Raw genomic sequence first — 23,570 nt, forward strand, 5'->3', positions numbered from 1 at the left:
GAACTATGACTTTTTGTCTCTCCTCCAGTCATATTCAGGGTATATTCTTCTATGGTGAACTTTGATAATTGAATTCAAAATTTCATATTTTGCTTCAACTTGTCAATTTTGCCCAAACTTTTTGGTGAACTATTTTGAAAGTTAGAGCGAAACATATGCAAACTTTGTGCAAGTTTGGACCTCTATCTCGGACACGGGTATTGCTGTCACCATGAGGCCGAGATTATACAGCCTGCGATTGCACGTGGGCGCTCGCGTGCCAACCTCAAATTGGCTAATACCTATGAGGCCGCTTTGTCTGCGCGCACACACACGACGGAACGCGCTGGCGTGACCGCGATCTGAAGAGACAAACATTGTCTTTTCATGCACGGTCGCGTGATGTCAGCGTCACGTGAGCTGGTTCAGTCAATGAGGCGAACCAGCTTCGGGACGTGTTCTCAACGTCCCCGACATACCCCCGCGATCACTATGAGCAGGGATCGCTCCTGCTCCAACTGCACGGTAAGATAACAGCTCGCACTCTCGCAAGCAAGCGGAGTGTATGAGCTTAGCCCAACTAAGGAACGGATTTTGTGTGACGAATCTGCTGATCCGGCCATTTTCAGACAAAATTCCCCATTGAAGTCAACTGAGAATTTTGTTTGTCAATGGTCGGATCAGCTGCTTCAGCACATATACATGAGAATCATCCCCACAGCAGCGAGTGAGGACCAATTCCTCCAAGGACCAAACTGTACTAATGCCAGTGGCAAGTTTAAGGGTTACACCCGAGTGATTGATGCCTTTTTACCTAAATCTGAAGTATTTTTCAATTGTTTTCTAAAGTTAGTTGGTAAACATGGTTACTCCCTTTTGTCTGATATCTCTGCGTGTTCAGCACCAGGAGTTTGCACAGGCAAAACCCCTCTCTCCCGCCTTTTATTTATTGCCTCTATGATGACAGGTGGGATAATGGGAAAGAAAACACTCGATTGACAAACATCTTCCCCAATCAGAGGCCTTCAAGAATTCAGCTTGTAGTTCATCCCCAATAAAATGAAAGCAGTCAAACCTTTGCCATTAGCAGATTTGTTTAGGGAAGCCAGTTAGACTGTTACATTCTTTACAAAAGTTTTTTTTTGGCTTGCTACAAGTGCCAGAGTGCCAGCAACAAACAGTATAGTGGACTACACAGCTCGGCTTTAGATAACCAGGACATTGCCATTTCATTCTCAGCGGTCCCCACACTCCCTTTTTATTTTTGTACTTTCAAAAGCTGCCAGAGCAGCTATTCCGCAGCCAAGAGTAACGTGTTCAAACAAGATCTGCCCCTCCCAGACAAACCGAACAACACATTTCAACCTCAATCTCACTGGGTCTACAACTCAAACAATGCACCTACAGCAACTAATCAGGAGCTGGTAAACAACTCACCTCCCTCTCTGCCTGACTCGCTTCCAAAGTCCAAAGATCTCACTACTATCCCCCTTCATAAATAAAATCAGTTCACGTCTGAGGGATGTGGCGCTAAGAAATGTCTTCCCTCATCCCAGACCCGATAACTGCACTCCCCTTGTATACACACATAGGATAGTGTCACTGTACTGTCTACTTTATCTCAATGTTTAACGGAGAATGCATATAGAGAGAGTTCTAGTAGCTGTTCTGGAGAAGTATAGACTGGTGTTTGGTTGCGATACCTTGTTATAACTGCTGTAGATTTAACATAAGAACAGAATCATTCATATACTGATTGCAATACGTTGTTTACACCTAAGGACTTAGGGGCCAATTCTATATCCACAGAAGCATCGGGATGTTCGACCCAAACAGTCACTTCCTTGGGGAATGTATCAACTGAAACAAATGGTGTCAATTTGTGAGCTGTGCACACTGCTGGAATAGAACAGGTTTGTTTTCTAAGAATAGGAGTCAGATAGATATAGATATATAGAGATAAAAAAAAATATCTATTATTATTTAGCACTTGAAGTCTCCTAAGCAAGAAATCTTAGAATTTAAGATCTTTGCACCATGGATTCATTTCTCATGTTTTATGATGCACTTATCCCAGTATTCAGAAATATGTTCTGCAATATATACGTGGTTAGTGCTACAAAAGTCAATTATACATATAAAACTCTATATCTTACATGTCTGATCTGAAGAGGTCTTTCCCATGCTGGAAAAGTCTATAGCCTCATTCATTTAATGGAACTGAGCTCTTCTTCACCAAGGGGAAAATATCTTAACAGCATTTTATTAATAACTAGCTAAGCCGAGGCGTGTGCTGTGGCAGTTACTGGGACCGCAGCCTTAGAAAAGACATTATGGAACTAGAGAGTGCAGAGAAGAGCCACCAAATTAATAAAGGGGATGGACAATCTAAATTATGAGGAGTGGCTAGCTAAATTAGATTTATTTACGTTAGAAAAGAGGCGTCTAAGGGCTGTTATATACAGCAGGCTGCCGAGCGTTCCTATGCGAACGCGCGTGCCGCATGCTTTTCCTGTCTATAGAGCCGGGAGCTACAGGTAGTGTGTATATATGTGTGTATATATATATATATATATATATATATATATATATATATACACATATACACACACACATATATGTGTGTGTGCGCGCGAAAGTAAGTCCTAAATAAGATTTTTTTTAAGGGGAAAAAAAAAGTTTAATAAATATTTTTTTTTTTGTTTTGCAATCACACACACACGAAAAGATGATTTTCCTCATCTTCGCCGCTGTCTGTCGGCTCCCCTCTGCCTGCCGTGTGCGCGCGCAGCCCTTGTATAGAAAGGCTGACGTCACTAAAAATCCACGCACGGCGCAGCACGCACCCGGCACTATAGAACGTGCCTAAGAGGGGATATGATAACTATATACAAATATTTGGGGACAGTACAGGGAGCTTTCAAAAGAACTATTCATCCCACGGGCAGTACAAAGGACTCAGGGGCCATCCCTTAAGGTTGGAGTAAAGGAGATTTCACCAGCAACAAAGGAAAGGGTTCTTTACAGTAAGGGCAGTTACAGTGTGGAATTCATTACCCATGGAGACTGTGATGGCAGATACAATAGATTAATTTAAAAAAAAAATGACATCTTTTTACAGGATATACCAAATAAGTAAACATGGGAAGGATGTTGATCCAGGGAGTAATCGGATTGCCAATTATTGGAGTCAGGAAGGAATTTATTTCTCCCATTAGTGCGTCCAGCAACTGCTGGTGTGGGTTGGTGGGGGCCCCAGCTAGCGCGTTCACAGTCACACTGTTGGAGCGTGCTCCTTCCTTACCAGGGAAAGGGGTGTGGAGGGGGGAGGGGGGCCGTCGCGGGCCGCACAGGGAGCATGCAGGCCGCATGCAGCGGGGCCGTATGTTGTGCAGGCCTGGTGTACAGTGTGAAAGGCCTAACGAATAGTACCAACGTATTTAGTACTTTTTCCCTATTTGATTTGATTTACCCCTGCACTACTAATGGGTGTATGCCTCTCCCAAAGTAAGGGGCTTATTCTTTATCTGCCAAAGCAGCCGATAGAGTCAGGGTTGCCCAAAAATTTCCATCAATTTCATTGGGAAATTTCAACCAAAAATGGCCCGATTGGCCTCTTAAGCAGACATATAGACAATTACAGGTAAAAAGGTACAGGTATCGCTTCCTCCTTTTTTTTTTACCTCTCTCCCACCCATCAAGCGTGCCAACAGGAAGTCACAATGGATGACATGGCAGCTTCCAATTGGCCCTCGTGACGTGGGAGATTGTTTCCTTTGGAGGAGACTGAACACTAGTACCTTCACAAGTATCTCGGGTTCAGGGGATCCCTGCAGCTGAAAGTAGCAACTCAGAAGATCCCCTGGCTCCATCCTGTAAAGAAAGGGAAAAAAAGTGTGGTGGGAGGATAAAACGTTCTTTGGCCAAGGATTAGTTTCTTTCAATGTGAGTTTGAGAGTGAGGAAGTGTACTTCTGTGTTTACGTTTGTGTTGGGGAGTGGTGGGTGGATTGATTTTCATACTTATCCAATATTCTCTCCTCCCTAGTGGGAAAAGCAGAGTTGTGTGCCAAGCTTGTCATGCGAGTGAAGTTACCCAACAGCAAAGGATGCTGAACCCTACATCCCAGCTTATAACACCTGTCACCATTGTGAACAGTATTTTTGGAGAAGCCACCTGGCAACCATAATCACATTTAAAATGCTCTCAGAGGCAATGAGTGAATTTGAGGTAGGCTTGTCTTTCTGTTCAATATGCATACATGAACATATCTTAAAGTATTAAAAAGCTTTGGACTGGCTAACATTGCCATTACATTTCACCTCTATCATATACAAACGTAACTTTGTTTTAAATGACTAAACTATATTTGGTTTATTAAACAATCTTATGTACGTTTATTACGTAACAAAGATTACTTCACTTGTTCACTTAGTTGTTTGAAAGAAAATTGGGATATTTCAACTAATAATTCTTAACTCAATTAAAGAAGTGAAATAAAACATTAAGTTTTCCCTTCCGTGTGCTTTCATATTTATATTATCTATGTGTAAATGCATGCACAGCAGCATATGAATACAAACATTAATAAGAACGCCATTCGCTGTAGGATAGCACTGTAACCCTAAGGCTAAGGCCCCGCTCCCAGAGTCAGCGCACCTGCGCTGCTGACAGGCGGTGCGCTGAGATACACAGACCGCGATCTGCGGTCTGTAGGGAGCGGGAGCCGGAGCTGGAGGTGGGCGGGAGGTGGGAGGTTTGATCGGGAGGTGGGCGGGAGTTGGGAGGTTTGACAGGGAGGGGGGGCGTGGCTTGAGCGGAGGGACCCGCTACTCTCCCCCCTCCCTCCACGGACTCGGGCTGGAGCTGGAAGGTAAGTTTAAACACACACACGCAGGCACTCATTCATACACGCGCACACACACACACAGGCAGGCACTCACGCACTCATACACACACACACACACAGACAGAGGCAGGCACTCGGGCACACACACACACAGACAGGCACTCACGCACTCAGACACATACACACACAGACAGGCACGCACTCAGACACACACACAGAGAAAGGCACTCACCTGCTTTCACTCCACACTCCTCCCCGCTCCCCGAAGCCTCTCCTCCTCCCGAAGCCTCCCCTCCCCATTGGCTCACAGCCACACACGTCACGCGTCAAAGCTAGAAAACACCATTCTCTGGTGTCTCCAGCGGCTGACGCGCTACAGCGTGTAGTGCTCTGTGCAGCCAGTGGGGACCGGGACCGGCTCGCGAGGATTCCCCTGCTGGTGGGGAACTCGCGACCCGCCGCCCGCGCCAACGAGCGCAGCGGGACCGAGGCCTAAGGCCTCGGACATGGTGCCGCAGACTGTGCGGGCGCACGCCGAGGGAACAGACAGCCTTAAGGCAGCGTTTGCGTCCATGCGGCGTGTGTTGCGTGAGAAATCAGTTAAACTGATTTCAGTGTGACACAGGTCACGTGAGCGGTTCGCCCAATGAGGGCGAACCAGCTCCGTGATGTCACTAGGAATGACGACCACGGCCCGTCTACCATGGCCAGGGAAAGCGCCCGCTTTCCCTCAGCCTCTGCACGGGAGAAGGCACCATGGCCCCAGCCTTAGGGATTTTCCAAGTACACTACTCTCTATCTATACTAGAATCGACAATTCTATCTGTAACCATCTGTCTAATGCTTTCCAAGTTTGGTAAACTATGAATCTGTGACAGAGTTTTGGGAGGGAAATAATGAAGACCTTTTCCACTGGTTTTGAACCGGACAGCCCGGTATTTTGCCCCTGCGTCCGGGATAAAATTAAAGGTAATACTAGACATGTATGTGTCTGATATTACCTCTCTCCGAAGGTGGGGGGGGGGCAGCAGCCGGTCAGATCAGTTGCCGCCAGTCCCAGCTCTCCCTCAGCTGCAGGCCTGTCCCTCACAGTCTGTCCCACGACGAGGTGTCTGATGCAGACGTGCGCCGGGTCTCTGACCTCAGTGCATGCCGGAAGTCAACTGGGCTCAGCTTCCGGTGCGCGCCGGCATGAGAGGGAGGCCGTGCACGCGTCAGCATGAGACACCTCGGCGCCCCCCCTCAGGCCCGACCTGAGACATACACATAGTACACACATACATAAAAATCTCCAGGTCCCCTCTGGCTCCCGGTCCCCCGTCCTTACCTCCGCATGGTGGGGGCTTTGTCGGGTGGCGATGGGCTGGCCGGCAGCTCCCATTGTAGGGCGTCACCATGTTAAAAGTGCTCACGCATGCGCAGAACCGTTGCGGCAGCCATTTCCACAATTGCAGACTGGCAGAAGAGGCGCTCCTCCGTAGCTCAGGGACATCCCCAGTTCACGCATGTGCAGTTGCAAGCGGCAGCTGCCATTACAGAGTCGCGCATGTACAGTAGAGATAGCGCACACGGCCCCAATAGTAAAGAGGTCCCGCGGGGACTACATTACCCAGAAGCCTCTGGGGACTACCCTATGATCCCCATCACCTGCTGCATTACAGCCAATAGGGCTTACCGATTCTCCTGCAGGGAGATACATTTCACACGCTGGGGAAGGACAAGTCAGTCAGAGCTGGGACAAGGATAGGGGAGGTTGCAGGTGCAGGGAGCAGTAGCCCCTGTACTAGGCCAGGTATCCCCCCAGGCCCGACACCATAGATTGTGGTTGCTACAGGGACAGGCCCTTAGGTAGGGACCCTGCCCCTTTAGTTATTTGCCAAGTTCGGGGACACAGCTCAGCTGCTGCGCAGCCCTGATAATTGTGTCTGGGATCAGACCACCACTCCAGATAAGAGACCATCTTCATGGTGTGACCATCCGGCGGGATACCACCCCACGCAGAGGCGGATCACGACACAGCTCGTCTGTGTGTCAAGGTGCGGACACACCCGGCAGGTATTATACACCAACCCTCATCTCAAACTAGTGGGCAGCGCTGTCTCACACTTGGGTGGGAGGGGGACTTTTGGGTATATGGTGTGGGGTTATGGCCCTGTGAGGCCTAGTGCTACAGGGTGACACTATTGTTATTATATTGTGTTCTTATCTGCATGTAGTAAACTGTTTAACCATAAACTGGTGTATATGGTTACTGTATGTGGGTCCCGTGTCAGGGGTCATTCTACACTCTAGAATCCTGCACAGGTGGAGGCGCCGAGTATCGTTCCAGGATCCCACCCCATATACCACCCCAGGTTCCCATCCACAGGTATTGCACCACACCTGCTAATACATGTAGATTCCCCACAAATGGTCCCTATCTGTGATTGGGGGGGGGGGGGGGGGGAACTGTAGATAGATAGTATTTTGTATGATGTGCTATCGCAGGAAAAGCCTCATTAACGTCAATAGGGCTTACATGCAATAGCACTGCATCTGCGCTTATCCCACCTTACAGAATAAGGCCTGCATCTGCACTTATCCCACCTTACAGAATAAGGCCTGCATCTGCGCTTATCCCACCTTACAGAATAAGGCCTGCATCTGCGCTTATCCCACCTTACAGAATAAGGCCTGCATCTGCGCTTATCCCACCTCACAGAATAAGGCCTGCATCTGCGCTTACCCCACCTTACAGAATAAGGCCTGCATCTGCGCTTACCCCACCTTACAGAATAAGGCCTGCATCTGCGCTTATCCCACCTTACAGAATAAGGCCTGCATCTGCGCTTATCCCACCTTACAGAATAAGGCCTGCATCTGCGCTTATCCCACCTCACAGAATAAGGCCTGCATCTGCGCTTACCCCACCTTACAGAATAAGGCCTGCATCTGCACTTATCCCACCTTACAGAATAAGGCCTGCATCTGCGCTTACCCCACCTTACAGAATAAGGCCTGCATCTGCGCTTACCCCACCTTACAGAATAAGGCCTGCATCTGCGCTTACCCCATCTTACAGAATAAGGCCTGCATCTGCGCTTACCCCACCTTACAGAATAAGGCCTGCATCTGCGCTTATCCCACCTTACAGAATAAGGCCTGCATCTGCACTTATCCCACCTTACAGAATAAGGCCTGCATCTGCGCTTACCCCACCTTACAGAATAAGGCCTGCATCTGCGCTTATCCCACCTTACAGAATAAGGCCTGCATCTGCGCTTATCCCACCTTACAGAATAAGGCCTGCATCTGCGCTTACCCCACCTTACAGAATAAGGCCTGCATCTGCGCTTACCCCACCTTACAGAATAAGGCCTGCATCTGCGCTTATCCCACCTTACAGAATAAGGCCTGCATCTGTGCTTATCCCACCTTACAGAATAAGGCCTGCATCTGCGCTTATCCCACCTTACAGAATAAGGCCTGCATCTGTGCTTACCCCACCTTACAGAATAAGGCCTGCATCTGCGCTTACCCCACCTTACAGAATAAGGCCTGCATCTGCGCTTATCCCACCTCACAGAATAAGGCCTGCATCTGCGCTTACCCCACCTTACAGAATAAGGCCTGCATCTGCGCTTACCCCACCTCACAGAATAAGGCCTGCATCTGCGCTTACCCCACCTTACAGAATAAGGCCTGCATCTGCGCTTATCCCACCTCACAGAATAAGGCCTGCATCTGCGCTTACCCCACCTTACAGAATAAGGCCTGCATCTGCTGCTCCTGCTACTTTTTCACCCACTCAGTACTAGGTATTACCAAAGTGCAGAGATTTTGGTACATTTTAGGGGTATTGTCGCTTTAATCTTATTATAATACTTTATTTTGCTGCTTTACGGTTTGTATTTCTCCATTTAAAGAGTTTTGTTCACTTGCCTTCTACAAATACATTACTGGCATTTAAGGGAGAAAGGGAGCTAGACCCAGTGCAACTACTCCAGAGTGGGGTAAGGTGCTTAGGATAGGAAAGTTGATTTAGACCAGTGGTTCCCAACTCCAGTACTCAAGAACCCCCAACACCCCATTAAGGATATCCCAGCTTCAGCACACATGGCTCAGTCAGTAGTAAAGTCATTTTGACTAAACCACCTGTGTTCAAGCAGGAAATAACCGTAAAAACTGGCTTTTTGGGGGTTTGAGGTCTGGAGTTCGTAACCCGAGGATAATTCAGAAGGACATACACTTTCTGGCACAAGGACTAAAGTGCAATGTGTTGGTGGCTCCGCGTCCACTAGAAAAGGGAAATTTGATTGATCATTAATATGGTTAATAATTCAGAAGGCCATTAAAACAAATAACCAACATGCCCTGTGCTCCATTTCATGTCCATAGTGGCAACTAAAGTTGCTACAATGCCCTGCATTATGGAAAAAAGTTCAATGCCAATACTTGTGTGCTGTTGATTATCAGATATAGATGCTGACACCGCCAACAGATTCATTGGGAGCATGGGGAAGAAGGGATTTTTTAAATGGGCATGTGGTCATAATAAAAAGAAGGTGCACACATTTCATTTAAGAAAAATAGTCGTGGGAAACTAATAATGAAACAAAAATAATCTGAATAAGAATGTGTTTTTATACAGTTTATATAGCATGTTTAGTGCTGTATAAACTATAATTTAGATGCACAATAATTTCCTGCACTATGCAGCTACTGTAATGTTGATGCCATGGGCACAGTCAGACAAGGTGAACAGGTCACACACCGTGTCCTGTGTCCAACATGATGAAAACCAGACTACATGCACAAGTAATGTATCGATTTCCATTCACATGAATGTAACAATTAACTGTGTATTTCCCCAGTTTTCAAAATATAGCGGTCAAGAAAATATACATCCTGTGCTTTATTCTGTTGGTGACCAGCTCTTGGCACTTTTACCAAATAGAAGAGGCATTAGTGTAAATAGACTATAAAAGAAGAGAAATATACAGTGACAAAAGGAACAGAAAAAATATGAAAGGAAAATAAATGTTTGATTTTAATTAAAGCAGCAGTCCAAGCTGTTATTTATTTATTTTTAAATGTAATTTTTGTTTGCCCTTTAATATGTGCATCAATACAATTCACACTATGATAAGTATTTAGTCAAGTTGTCGATCGGTGAAGATTTGGCTCGAGGGGTTCACTAAATGGCTGTCAGAGCAGCAAAAGAGGAACAAAGATGCAAAGTTCAGTGGGTTAGATCATATAATCTGGCAGACACGAGATACAATTAATCTTAAACCGTAATACTAACACTACCCCCTACCCTAAAAATCTTAAACCCTTACCCTAAGCCTCTTATCCTTAACCCCCTACACGCTAAAACTCCTTAAGTTAACGTATCTTATTGGCGAAACAGCCGGCGAATGAGTGTCCAGCAGTGGCCAATTGGTTGCGGATGGCCGCAACAGATTCCACTGCAGGGGTTAGGTGCATCTGGCCATTCCACTCGTGAGAAAGAATGCCCGAAGGTCACCCAACTACTGTAATATGTCAACTCCAAACACAGCCAGGCTGAAGGGGTTACAGCAGGGGAAGAGAAACCTTGCTGATCACCTGCTACTAATGGGTCTAACTGGAGTCATAGAGCAAAGGTCACAACTGCCTGATAGGTTACAGATACAACTCCATTTTAAAAGGGACAAGGGTTGGACTGACTCCAGGCTGCCAAAGTCCTGAGAGTAGTCTACCGTGTGCAAAGTACTGCAATCTACAACAGCAACATACTGCAATATGCAAACCATGCAACATTCACCAGTATTATCTGCTATAGTTCCGAAGCGTGTATGCATGATGCTGTAATGATGCAGGAGCATAGGCAAGAGATCCTGAAACACACTTACATTATTTTTATATTGTAAGTGGACGTTTGAGACTTGATGTATTAAAAGAAGTCAAAGGACGACATTAATATTGTTATTCACATACATTTTTGTGATTCGGGAAAGGAAGCAATATTTCCAAATAATTAGGCAAGCTTTTGTGACAAAGTGTTAAAGAGTTAGGGGCATTAACATTCATTTATGTAATCAACGTATTCCACAGCACTGCAAAACATGAGCGAAAGATAATGTATTACATACAACATCTTGCCAAGTGAAGCAACACTTAACATATGAATAGGACTCTTCCCCACAGGGTTTGTAAGCTTTTTACTTCATCTTAGACTTTAAGTTCTTTAGGACAGAGACCCCTTCCGATCACCTAAATACTTTCACTGGCAAATGGACAAACAATGTGAAAGGGTTCAAATATTCAACTTTTCCCCAGTCTGTATTATATGCCCCAGTATATTGCCTTGGATAGTACTGAATTTCTGTAAAGTGCTGTTTGCACATTATACCTATAAATATACACACTTTGCAGTCACTGATGTAAGCAACATAACATGCGAACTTACCATACTGCAAGGTGACTCTTGGGATGACCTCCTCTGTGGTCAGTACAAGCAGGACAGTGCCCAGCGTGTGTCCCACGGTGACAAAGAGCCAGACCCAGGTCCCCATTTCTGAGCCCGCTTTCTTTCCTTAATACAGATAGGGGCTTCTCTCCTTTCCCTTCTTCCACAGGAGGCTCAGGGTTTATAAATCCAAACAAGGAAACATACAGGAGGCTGTAACCGCCCGTCCTGTGCTGGGAAGGAGGCGGACTTCGCTGCTGCTGCTGTGTGCCTCAGAGCCAGCCTCCTCTGCTGCTGCTGTGTGCCTCAGAGCCAGCCTCCTCTGCTGCTGCTGTGTGCCTCAGAGCCAGCCTCCTCTGCTGCTGCTGTGTGCCTCAGAGCCAGCCTCCTCTGCTGCTGCTGTGTGCCTCAGAGCCAGCCTCCTCTGCTGCTGCTGTGTGCCTCAGAGCCAGCCTCCGCTGCTGCTGCTGCTGCTGCTGCTGCGTGCCTCACACGCCCTGCTTCACTGCCACTCCCACACAGACCTGTCACACAGGGAGGAAATGAGAGGCTTCAACAAACAACTCTGGGCAAGAGGGAGAGGTGGGGTTTACCTGCTTCCCTGCTGGGGGGGAGAGGTGGGGTTTACCTGCTTCCCTGCTGGGGGGGAGGGGGGCGATACAAGTTACAGTTTCATGATTTCCCCCAATCATCAGTGGTGGAAGTGGCTTAAAGATTCATTAAGAGCTAAATGTGTTACATACTTGGAGGCTTATTCTATATCAGTTGAAGCCGCCAATCTGGCTGTTTTCGGCCGAAATTCCCTATTGACTTCAATGCTGCTTTGGCTGATATAGAATAAGCCCCTTAGGCCGTGCTTATAGTGCCGCCGCCCGAAAACAAATGCATTGTCACCGGTGCAAGCGCTTATAGTAAGCGCGACGACGACAAAGCGACGTGGCGACGCGATTTTTGGTAGCCGTAAATAATTGATTTTTCTGGGGCTGTCGCCTCATGTGACAGCCCCTAAACCAATCAGTAGCTTGGTCGCCCACAAAGCAAAATACAACTTTCGCTTGCGGCGACGGGTGTCGCCATCGTCGGCACTATAAGCGCGGCCTTAAGGGGGTTATGTTCTAAATGTGTTCGTGTCGATTGAGCACTAATACATAAACTCCTATTAACGTGAATGGGCCTTGCCATGCCTGAACAGCGCAATTGCAGTTTAGAGCATAACCAATTTAGATTGTAAGCTCTTGGGGGCAGGGTGTCCTTTGCCTTATGTTGACATTTAATTGCTCCTCTTATCCCCATTGTTTGCACTTCATGTTCCCTGCGCTGCATACACTTTTGGTGTTGTATAAATGGTAGTTAAAGTTGGTCCTGCAGAAATGTAGATTTGCTGTAGGTTGCCTTTTAGTGGGCCAATTTAGGAGTTCTTCATAGATATTAAAGTATATATGGAGCATTCAAAATACAACCTGTCCACAAGAAACCTAGGAGTTTTTGAATTCACTATATACTTTAATATTAACTATTAAGAACTCCTAATTTGGTCCACTAAATTGGTATTGCATACTACAGAAAATCTGTGCCATCTCAACAATATTATACATACATTTTGTGGCAAGACTCTTTGGTCTGTATTGTAGAAAGATTAAGGCAAGATCTCTTCCTTAAAATATGTAAGGGAAGCTTTTGTCAAATAAACCCCTTATCTTTAAAACCAATGTGTAATTGTAAGATTGTAAATAAAATTAAAAGGTAGGGTTCATCCCCGGCCGATGCCTCCATTAGGCATGATAACAAATAGATTTATCAGAAGAAATGTAGACATACTGCACAATATTCAGTAGGGACAATTAGATCTAATGCTGACCATTGAAGCAGCGGAAGCAGAATTTCATTCTTTTTGTGCAAAAGAAAAGATGAAAAAAAATATTCTGAAAAGTTTGTTCAAATGTGTTGGAACTACAGTACCATATACATCTGATTTTCATACACAGTAATTATGTTAATAGATATATAAGAACACTGTACATTATACCAGGAATTCACTGCTACATTAGTGTGGTTACCGCTATTCACTATTCAGCTGATCTGTGACAAGGTCTCTTGCCATAATAAGTAAAGCCCAGCTCTGAGTGGCAGCATCAGCTGCCAGTCAGGTTATTTTAAGCAAGGAAATACTCTGCTTGGGTTATATATTGGAGTTTACTTATCAAAGCAGCAAGCCCCCCACAAATTGTTGTTTTTCGTTAACTCCTTTTAACTGGGGGTGTCATAGAATGGAGCTGATCTGTGGTCCCCCAACCTCCAGCGCACCCATTGGTTCCTGAGATATTTGTATTTTTTGTGCCAGTTTTGATGCAAAAAAATCCACAAATATGTTTGCGTGGTCACAATTAGACCCTTGACCTATTGGCCGGCGGAACATGCCCTGTGGCTATTTTGTGTTTATTTGGCTTGGGAAGCACAAGACCCCCTCAACCAAGTAAGTAAAAAAATTGTTTGTGGTAAGTCATAAAAATACACAATAAACGAATACACATACAAAATATAACACTATATAATGGTACAATTGTCCTAATCTTTAAAAGTCTTAAAACAATTAATGTAACAAAAAAAACATGAAAAAATACAAGGCATTTTATATTTTTTTTTTACAAATGTATTATTTTTATGTGATATCTTCTGAAATCTTTTGAAAATGTAAAAATTGAAAACTAAATCTCATAAGGCCCTTATTCTGTAATGAGCGATGAGCGCACATGATATGCTATCGCAGGAAAAGCACCATTCAAGTCAATGTCACCTGTGCTTATTACAGTACTCCTTACAGAATTAATCTAAATATGTCCTTAGGGAGATATTTCCTTTGAATTGTACTGTATTCTGTGCCAGCTGCAAAACCCACCTGTATTTGTTATTACTGCACAAATGTTTGGGTATTCACTTTCTTAGCACCTCTCTTTGTACTAACTATCAAATCTTATTTTTATAACAGTCAATTTTTTTATTTGTTGCTATTTTTAAAGAAAGCAGCAGGGCTTAGACTAGCTGACATGTAGCCAGTAAAATGTGCACAGCCTACTCTATTTCCTAAATTCCAGTTCTACACACATTAGAAATGTTAAATAGCCGAATTTCTTGAATTCATATTCTACTGGAAAATGTGAAACCTGTTAAAGAAGGCGGCATCAAGATTGTTGGACCTTATTGTAAAATATTTATGCTATAAATATAGAAAATCATAGTCTTTGTAAAATATATCACTGGAACTGTAGGTTTTTAAATAAAAAAGTAGTCGTACAAAAGTACTCTTGACTCCTGGTACCATCTTATTTGCGATTTTCTCTCTCTGTGTGTAATAATACAGTGTGTAATAATGTAGTCTGAAAGTTCTGTATACAATGTTACAAACAAACGAGATCTGCAAGGTTATGAAAACTTTGTGTACAATATTATATCCAGTTCAAAACAGCTGTTTGTAATTAGGTTTGATGGCCATAAACTTCTTTACCCAGGCTGTTTTAAAAGCTGCGCAGAACAGCAGGCATACGCTTATAGGGATCCATGTTAATGTGTATAAGAAGCAAAAAGTGAGACAGTGAGTGTTCATTTCATTAGGGGGATATGATAACTATATACATATATAGTCGTGTACAATACAAGAAGATTTAAAAATAACTATTCATCCCAATCCCAAGGGCAGTACAAACGACACAGGGTCATCCACTAAGGTTGGAGGAAAAGAGATTTCACCAGCAAGAAAGGAAAGGGTTCTTTACAGTAAGGATAGAAACAAAAAAATTGAATGCTGCTCAAGCTGTGGAATGCTCATATGCATAAATATCAGTATTGCATTTATATGTATAGTCCGAACTGCTTAAATAATATATTGATAAGCTCATATAATACTATAATTGTCAGTAAAATCGAAATAAATATTGCCTAGTGAGACAACTATTTTACCTCTTCATTCTTTACAGTAAGGCTGAGTCCATAGAGACTGCAGCCGTGCGGAGGCGCGCTGAGGCTGAGGGAAAGCGGGTGCTTTCCCTGGCCTTAGTTCGCGCGCCGTCCTGGGGCGTGTCGGGGTCGGGCCTGTGACGTCATGGAGCTGGTTCGCCCTCATTGGGCGAACCGCTCACGTTACCGGCCCTGCGCTCCCGTGAGTGCAGAAACGAAAATTGAATTGTTGGCTCCGCTTCCGCACGCCGCGCGTGCTAAAGCCACTCTCATTGCGGCTGCAGGGGTTCACTACCGAGCGTGAGCACGGGTCAGCACCTAAGCGCTGACCATGCCCACGGCCAAAGGGCAGTTAAAATGTGGAATTCATTACCCATGGAGACTGTGATGGCAGATACAATAGATATCTTCAAAGAAAAGGTTGGACATCTTTTTAGAACGGAAAGGTATACAGGGATATACCAAATAAGTATACATGGGAAGGATGTTGATCATGGGAGTAATCTGATTGTCAATATTTGGAGTCAGGAAGGAATTTATTTCTCCCTTATGAAATATTATGAAACTGGGGTTTGTTGTTTGCCTTCCTCTGGATCAATAAGTAAGTATAGATATAGGATAAAGTATCTGTTGTCTAAATTTAGCATAGGTTGAACATGATGGACATATGTCTTCTTTCAACCTCATCTACTATGCAACTATGTAATGTTTTGTGTGTGTGTGTGTGTGTGTTCTTTATGTAACTATGTAATGGTTTTTTGTGTGTGTGTGTGTGGGGGGGGGGGGGGGGGGGGTTCTTAAACTTAACCCTTTCCCTGATAGCAATGTGCTGCAGATCCCTCTAACAGCAAGATATAATGATACCATTACATTTATTTTTTTTGTTAGGTATGCTGTATTGCCCCTTTTAAAGGCCAGAGCAGCCTCCTTGCTCAGCTTACATCAATGTTGTGCAAGAACAGAATGGAAAATGTAGTAGATTTAGAATTGCAGGTGTTTGGTTTTCCTGCAATACACTTGAGTCTAGTCATATCCCTTTGAAACGTACTGGAGCAAACACGTCTGTTCAAATAGTTCGATTCACTAATATATTTCAGATGGGGATGACTAGGAAGCTTAGGGTGTCTTAGGCTGCGCTTATAGTGCCGGCAACAGCAAAGCGACGTCGCAGCAAAACAAATGCATGACGGCACGACGGAGCGACGGATTGGTTGCGATCGCTGGAAATCATCTCTATTTGATTTTATAGCAACCGTCGCGTCACCATCGCCGGCACAATAAGCGTAGCCTGAGGCTGTGTCCCCGCTAGCACTGAGTGCGCTGAGAGGGCGGCGCTTGGCGAGTTGACTTCCATATATGTAAATATATGCAAGTCCCCGCTCACGCGATGCGCACGCGCACACACGCTCACCGGCGCTCAGCTAAACACATTTTTTAAACTTTCTAGCGCTCTCAGCTTCCCCTGCAGCGTTCCAAATGCGAGCGCTTGCGAACATTTTAATGACACCCGGCGCTCATGCTTGGAGAGCTCTCCAAGCATGAGTGCGCTCAGCGCCAGCGGGGACAAAGCCTTAGTTTGCGGATATGGTAACTTCAGCCGGGCTGAGGCGCACGGAGACTGAGGGAAAGCGAGTGCTTTCCCTGGCCATGGTACGCGCGTCGTCTGTGGGCGTGTCTAGGGGCGTGCCAGTGATGTCACGGCGCTGGTTCACCATCATTGGGCGAAGCGCTCACTTGACCAGCCTGTTGCATCAAGAAATCAGTTTAAACGCATGTCCCCTTCCGCTTCCGCCCGCACGTCGCATAGGCGCGACCACGCTTCCGCCCGCACGCCACATAGATGCGAACACTGCCTTAAGGCAGTCTGTTCACTCGCGTCCGCACGGTCTGCGGCACCATGTCCGAGGCCTTAGTCTTGCCATTATTTTGAAATAATAAATACAGATATGGTTTCTGCCAAAGTCAATAAAGCATCTCCAACATTGTATTGTGACATTGTAAGCATTGTATTATGATGGGGAATATCTCTGTAAATGTCCAATAACATCTCCTTAGAGAAAATAAAAACAATGTAGTTTGCCTCATTAACCTTTAACACAAAGTAATACCAAACAAGTCGTAACTAGAACATGTTCATTTTCAGGTATGGTGTCAATGGTTCTCCTCAAAGCTAAATACACCATGATATAGAGATGATACATGTACTAGAATGTTCCACACATCCTGGTAGAGCTTTTAGGTATAACTTTAGCACAGCCGCGTTTATATTAACAAAGATGCGCGCAGTCTCAATAGATCCCCTTGATTCACAATAGGTGGACTCCCTCTGCAGCTCTCACTCTCCCGGGATCAGCTGGGTAGATACGAAACATGCAAACAAAAAGAAAGCACAAAAAAAGGAAAAACACAATTAATAAAGATAATAGCCTTTATAATAACCTTAAAAATACATAGTAAAAATCATTACATAAAATAAGGGTTCACATGAACCCACACTTCCACAACTGCAGAGCACTTACAAGGATACCCTGAATCAAAGCCCAGAGGTTGAGCTAGTTGGACATTAAAGTATATTTTGCCCAGGGATCCCAAATTTGGAAAAACGTGAAACAAGAGTCATTGCGTAAGCTCGATCTGGAAAATAAAACTGATCTTGGATTTAATCTAAGTGCTGGAAGGAATCTAATATCTGTAACAGTATTGGCTATTAAGACCCTGGTAGCCGTATATACAGTATGTGGTGGATCAGTTTGTTTTGAAATTTGTCAGCTCCCTGGAGTCGTCTGCTCAGTAGGGCTGACTAACAGAAATGAAAGATTTAGAACTATTGATCAATCTATACATTTCCCTTCAGAGAGGAGCGATCTTTGGACAGTTCCAGCACATATGAATAAAAGGCCTGTGATGTCCACAATCTCCAGAACAGAAGGAAGGAGCTCCTGGGAACATTTTAGCTAAAATTTGAAGGGTAACGTACCAACTCAAGAGAAATGTGTATGCATTTTCCTTAATTGTTAAAAAGATTGGACTCTTATGTACTGCGTCAATAATATATTCTCAGTCTGCGGGTTCTGTATGTAGCACACTTTCCCCCACCCCCTGGGAGATATGGCGACCACAGTGCTGGGAGCCTGGGGTGTGCCTGATCCGTCGGGTGACAGCGCCTCCATCTGTACGGGATCCTACTGTGTGGGATAACCCCGTTACAGGAACCAATGCAATAATAAACACACCGGTAAGAGTAACAGTTTTACTGCATGCATAGAATAACAGCGTCAACAGTCCTACCAACTAGGCCACGCACGGCCGTACCCTCACACTGTCCTCCAACACAATGTCCACCATGGATGGAATATCCCCCAAAGTACTGAGGGGCCCTTGGGCACCCAACAACCCTGGTGTCCACACGTAGCAACCCACCCAAGTGTGTGAGACAGCGCTGCCCACAAATAATCTGTGTACAGTTGGTGCACTTGTTGGTACCTTCCGGGTATTCCAGCACCCAGTAACGCCGCAACGGAAGGATAGGATCCACTGATCCAGCGACAGTTGTTGTCAACGACGACGTCTGCCTCCCCGTGGGGTGACCTCCCGCGTGGATAGTATTACCATTGAAGATAGTCTCTCATATGGTGGTCTGGGCCCAGACCACCGGATCTCCAGTTCGCCGCCGCGTCCTGGCTGTGTCCCACTCTCTGGCACTACAAGGGCCGTGTCCCTAACTGATGGGCCGGTCCCTGCAGCAACCACAAACGGAGGGGAGTCGGGGCTTAGCTGGGCCCAAAGGGGGTCTCTGACCTAGTGCAGGCGTCACTAACTCCCTGCACATACACACCCTACCCCGTCGGTGTCCCAGCTCCGACTGGCGTGGTCTTCAGCACGTGAAATTTATCCTTTCTGGAGCAGCGGGATCCTCGCAGCCCTATTGGCCTATCTGTGGCACCTGATCCCCTGCCCCTGTGTATTATGGGTCTGTAGTCCCCGCGGAGACCTCTCTGAGTAATGGCCGCCCTGCAGCACTCTCTGCGCATGCGTGACTGCGCGCAAGATGGCGGCGCCTTGCAACGGGAGTCCCCGGGAACCTCTGGCGATGCAGTCGCCACTCTACACCTCCCCGCAATGCCTGCAAGTTCCCCCACGGTAGCGGAGGTAAGCGGGACCATGTGGGGGAACCCTGCTATATGAATTTGAATTTATCTTGTGAGTTTTGTGAAATAAGGTATTTGTAAATAGTTGAGACAAGCCCTTTTTGAGAAGATGGATTGCTACATAAACCTTATGAGTACGTCATTATTAGGTGATACCTTTTTTATTTGGCCTAACAATTGATATTATGAGACAAGCTTTCATGAGTTCTCCTCTCTGTGACAACTGGACTAACACGGTTATTTCTACTTAATACATACACGTTAAAGATCATTAAGTATGAGCTCGGTTCAAAAGCTTTGAGGAAGTTCCTTATCTGAAGATAATTCTGAATATTTGTAATGCTTTTTTCTTACAACTTCCTAATCACTGCATCATTGTCAGAGCCACTCAGAGTTTGGATTTCAAGCTTAAAATATTTAAATCTTAAATTATAAAAAATGCAGAAATTGAGCTATACAGTACTGGTAATTGCTTTTTATTTTAATGAATGCATAATATGTAACGAAGAGTAGAACAGCTGTCTGATAGACTTATGTAATGCAGCTTCATTGACTTTATTTTAACCCCAGGTAGAGAAGCCTGTGCAATTCACTACTTGTAAGTGGTTGCAGGCCCCTCCAGCGGGCTAAACCTCATAATTATGTATGTCTGTTCCACCCAGAACAAATGTATCATGGTCCAGAGGCAGGAGAGAGGAGTGGAGCTTTTGCAAAGGATATGCTTCTTGTCTAGACCTGTTCAATTTTTACAGCCAGCAAAAACAGGTTTCTGATAGACAGAGTCCTTAGTCTTCATGTGAATCTATACATCAAGGGGGGATGTATGTAGCAGAACAAGAAGAAATGGAACACCCTGCCACTTCTCTTTATGATACGTAGTCATCTACAGGAGATCATGAGGTTTAAATATCTGTGGAATTATAAAATCTCTTTAATGATTAGAATATTTGTTTCCCAAAAATGCTTCTTAAGGCCTCGGCCATGGTTATTGCTGGCGGGCGGAGGCGCGCTGAGGCTGAGGGAAAGCGGGTGCTTTCCCTGGCCTTAGACAGCGCGACATCCGGGGGCGTGTCGACGGGCTGGCCAGTGACGTAACAGAGCTGGTTCGCCCTCATTGGGCGAACCACTCACGTGACCGGCCCTGCGCTCCGGCAAGCACGAAGATTTAAAATTTTCCTAAGACCTACGCTTCCGCGCGCTTGCGTAGGCGAGCCCCTAATAAAGCCGCTCTCATTGCGGCTGTAGGGGCTCAGTGCCGAGCGGAAGCGTGCCTCCACCCGCAAGCACTATCCATGGACGCAGCCGAACTCTGTAACATTGAACATGCTGCACAGTATAGTGGTACACAGTATGTTTATCATGTTAGCTATTAGAAGAACCTTTGGAGAAAGTATTTGCATTTCTGGTGTTATCTGGACATCTGTCCTCGAGGGTCATGATATAATCGGATGACAGTGTGCAGCCATTTTCAGTATAGCTCAATGCGACAGTTTGTTCCTATTCATTGCGTTGTGGGTGAGGTCCCAAACATGAAAATGCTGCTTTATATTAAAGAGCAATTCCATATTTCTGATAACTGTAAACTGTAATTTAATGCCAAATGCATTTTGCTTTCTTGGTTTTATTATGATCAGTTATGAATATGAACCCAATGGTTTATCTAAGCTTTGAAGATGTGACATGGTGTACATTGACCACATAGCTGCAAAATATAATGTGCATTCTTATCCCAGCTTGTTTTTTCAGCTGTGATTCCATGTAGAACTCAGCACAATTTCTCTACTAAAAAATACAGCAAATGAAAAGATCACCTGTGAGCACATTCACATGTCTCAGACAGGTCTGCAGCCCTGCCCTTCCCCATTATCTCCTAGCATACAGCGCTTCCACTGCAGCTAGGGATTCTGGGAAATGGCATGCATTAAAAATACTAAAAATAGGGGTGTGGCCTGGATCCAAACCAAGACGGCTGTGTTGAGCTGAAGATCCCTAAGAGGAGAACACTAATCTTAAACCATCCAAGTGTAAAACCAGCCAATTCATATTATAATAAAATACAAATATTGAAAGCCGACACAACAAGGATAATTTAGATCCAAAAAAGGGACAAATCGAACAAAATTCAGCCAAAAGATGTTTTGAAGCCTGGTTGCTGGGGCCACGTGCTGAATCAGGACACAGAGGACCTTTAACCACCCCTTCCTTGCCAGCTACCTTCCGGTAACAATAAGACAGACTGCAGCACAGGTGGGAAGACATTTAATAATAAGCCCAACAGAAGGGGGATACAGTGCGTCGCTGCATGTGTTAGGCATCCTTCCCTTAACAGAGGTCCAGCTATCATGGCTGCGAGGTAGGTCAGAGACACAGTGGTCCCATTGGCGCAGCAATCCTGCCCCCCAACCCCTCCAAGGCATAAATACCCAATACATTAAAAAAAACAAAAAAAATGGACAGCTGGTCTTGTGGCGGCGGAGAGGCATTAGAGTCCACGTGGTCATGTGGTGCGGGGAGGAGGAGCGGTGGGCAGGTTTGGGGTCGCCGGAGATCCATTGGGCTCAACGAGGGAGCAGGGAGACATTGGGTTGGGACTCGCATACAAACAGGCCTGAATATATCAAACTGCACAACGGGCCATTCCAAGATTGCCGACGGGACCATGCAGCAGTGCCACGAGCAAGACAGGACCCCGGTACTGAGGTGGAGAAGTATAGAACCACGCACCCACAGCAGCGGAAGCGTGCCTGGCAGGTGGATTGTCAACGTAGCCAGGTCTGGGTTGGAGAGATGTGGGTTAGTCCTGATACTTGCCAAGGTCTTGGGACGGAGAGGTCAGAATAGTCAAAGTCCGTTAAGCCGTGGTCGGCGTTGGAGAGGTCTGAATCGTAGAAGTCCGTATAGCCGTGGTCTGGATTGGAGAGGTCCACAGAGTCGAGGGTAAGCCGGGGTAAATATCCAGAGGGGTTCAGAAGTCAAGCTGGCTCGGTACACGTAGAATCAAACTGCAGGAAGGAACACAAGACAAGGAGCAAGGCACAACAAACACAGAAACTAAAGGCTACAACAAGTTATGCTCAGCAAAGCAGGAAGGGAACTGCAGAGTATTTGTAGCACACAGGAACCAGTAGTAAGGGAGGTGGTGCGGAGGCAAGGATTGGCTGCAAGAGACAAGTGGGCTAGATGAGTACTTGCCACACAGCTAGGGAGCGGTGCACAGCATCACGTGTGCTCGCCGCGTGCAAGAGAAGCGCGGCGCGTCCGAGGGGGCGAAGCTAAGCTCCATAGCACTCTAGAAGAGCTGCGCGTGTGCGCTCTCTAAGCAGAGCAGGGGTGCGCGCACGCACTGGTGCCAAAGTGGAGTTGTGTGTGATAACTGGTAAGGAGGGAACATGTCGCAAAGGACGTGTTCATCGATTCCTTACAAGTGAGAAGGAGCTTCATTGACTGGTACCTGGGGGAGTGGGACAAGCGGGGAGACAGGAGCCACCGTCACCCACCGGTTCAGGAGTACAGACAAAGGAGAAGAAAAGGAGGGTTTAAAAATGCCCAAGCTGTTCTACTTCCACTCACAATTAAAGGAGACTTTAACAATTAATAATACAATTTTACTGGAAGGCCATAACATGCAATACGCCACAACATGTGACTGACTCAGACATTTGGGAAACCAGAGAAACTGGTCTGCACAACTTTCGGATTGCCTACCAGAACAAACCATAACCCTCAGCTAAAGCCAGAAAGCCTGCGCATGTGACGTTACGCTGGACAGGCTGGGGGATCTGATGAGACAAAAGGAAAACCCCTTAACCGTTATTATATTAAATAGAATAAATATAAAAAGACATAAAATCCCAAAACAAAGAAAAGAACCACAAATACAACAAAGTGTTGCTTACATGCGATACATAGTTATGTAGTAGATGAAGTTAAACCTGTGCTAAATTTAGACAACAGATACTTTATCCTATATCTATACTTACTGATCCAGAGGAAGGCAAACAAAAAACCCAGTGTCATATCATCCAATGATATCTCATAAGGGGAAAAATAAATTCCTTCCTGACTCCAAGAATTGGCAATCGGATTAATCCCTGGATCAACATCCTTCCCATGTATACTTATTTGGTATATCCCTGTATACCTTTCCTATCTAAAAAGATGTCCAGCCTTTTTTTGAACAAATCTATTGTATCTGCCATCACAGTCTCCA

General features: G+C 45.5%; 1 protein-coding gene across 2 annotated transcripts in view; it reads right to left on the reverse strand.

Annotated features, from left to right (window-relative positions):
• SEMA4B (semaphorin 4B) overlaps nucleotides 1-23,570 on the reverse strand; it is a 161,729-nt gene that overhangs the window by 68,937 nt on the left and 69,222 nt on the right. The window contains exon 1 of one of the 2 annotated variants that reach the window (XM_075575129.1): nucleotides 11,262-11,759. The exons of the other annotated variant lie outside the window; for it this stretch is intronic. Within the exon in view, the coding sequence (XP_075431244.1) occupies nucleotides 11,262-11,367 (106 nt within the window). The 5' untranslated portion in view covers nucleotides 11,368-11,759. Of the gene's footprint in view, nucleotides 1-11,261; nucleotides 11,760-23,570 lie in introns of those variants that run through there. 2 annotated transcript variants of the gene reach the window in all.

Source organism: Ascaphus truei, chromosome 18, assembly GCF_040206685.1.
Source record: "Ascaphus truei isolate aAscTru1 chromosome 18, aAscTru1.hap1, whole genome shotgun sequence".
In the NCBI taxonomy this organism is placed as follows: Eukaryota; Metazoa; Chordata; class Amphibia; order Anura; family Ascaphidae; genus Ascaphus; species Ascaphus truei.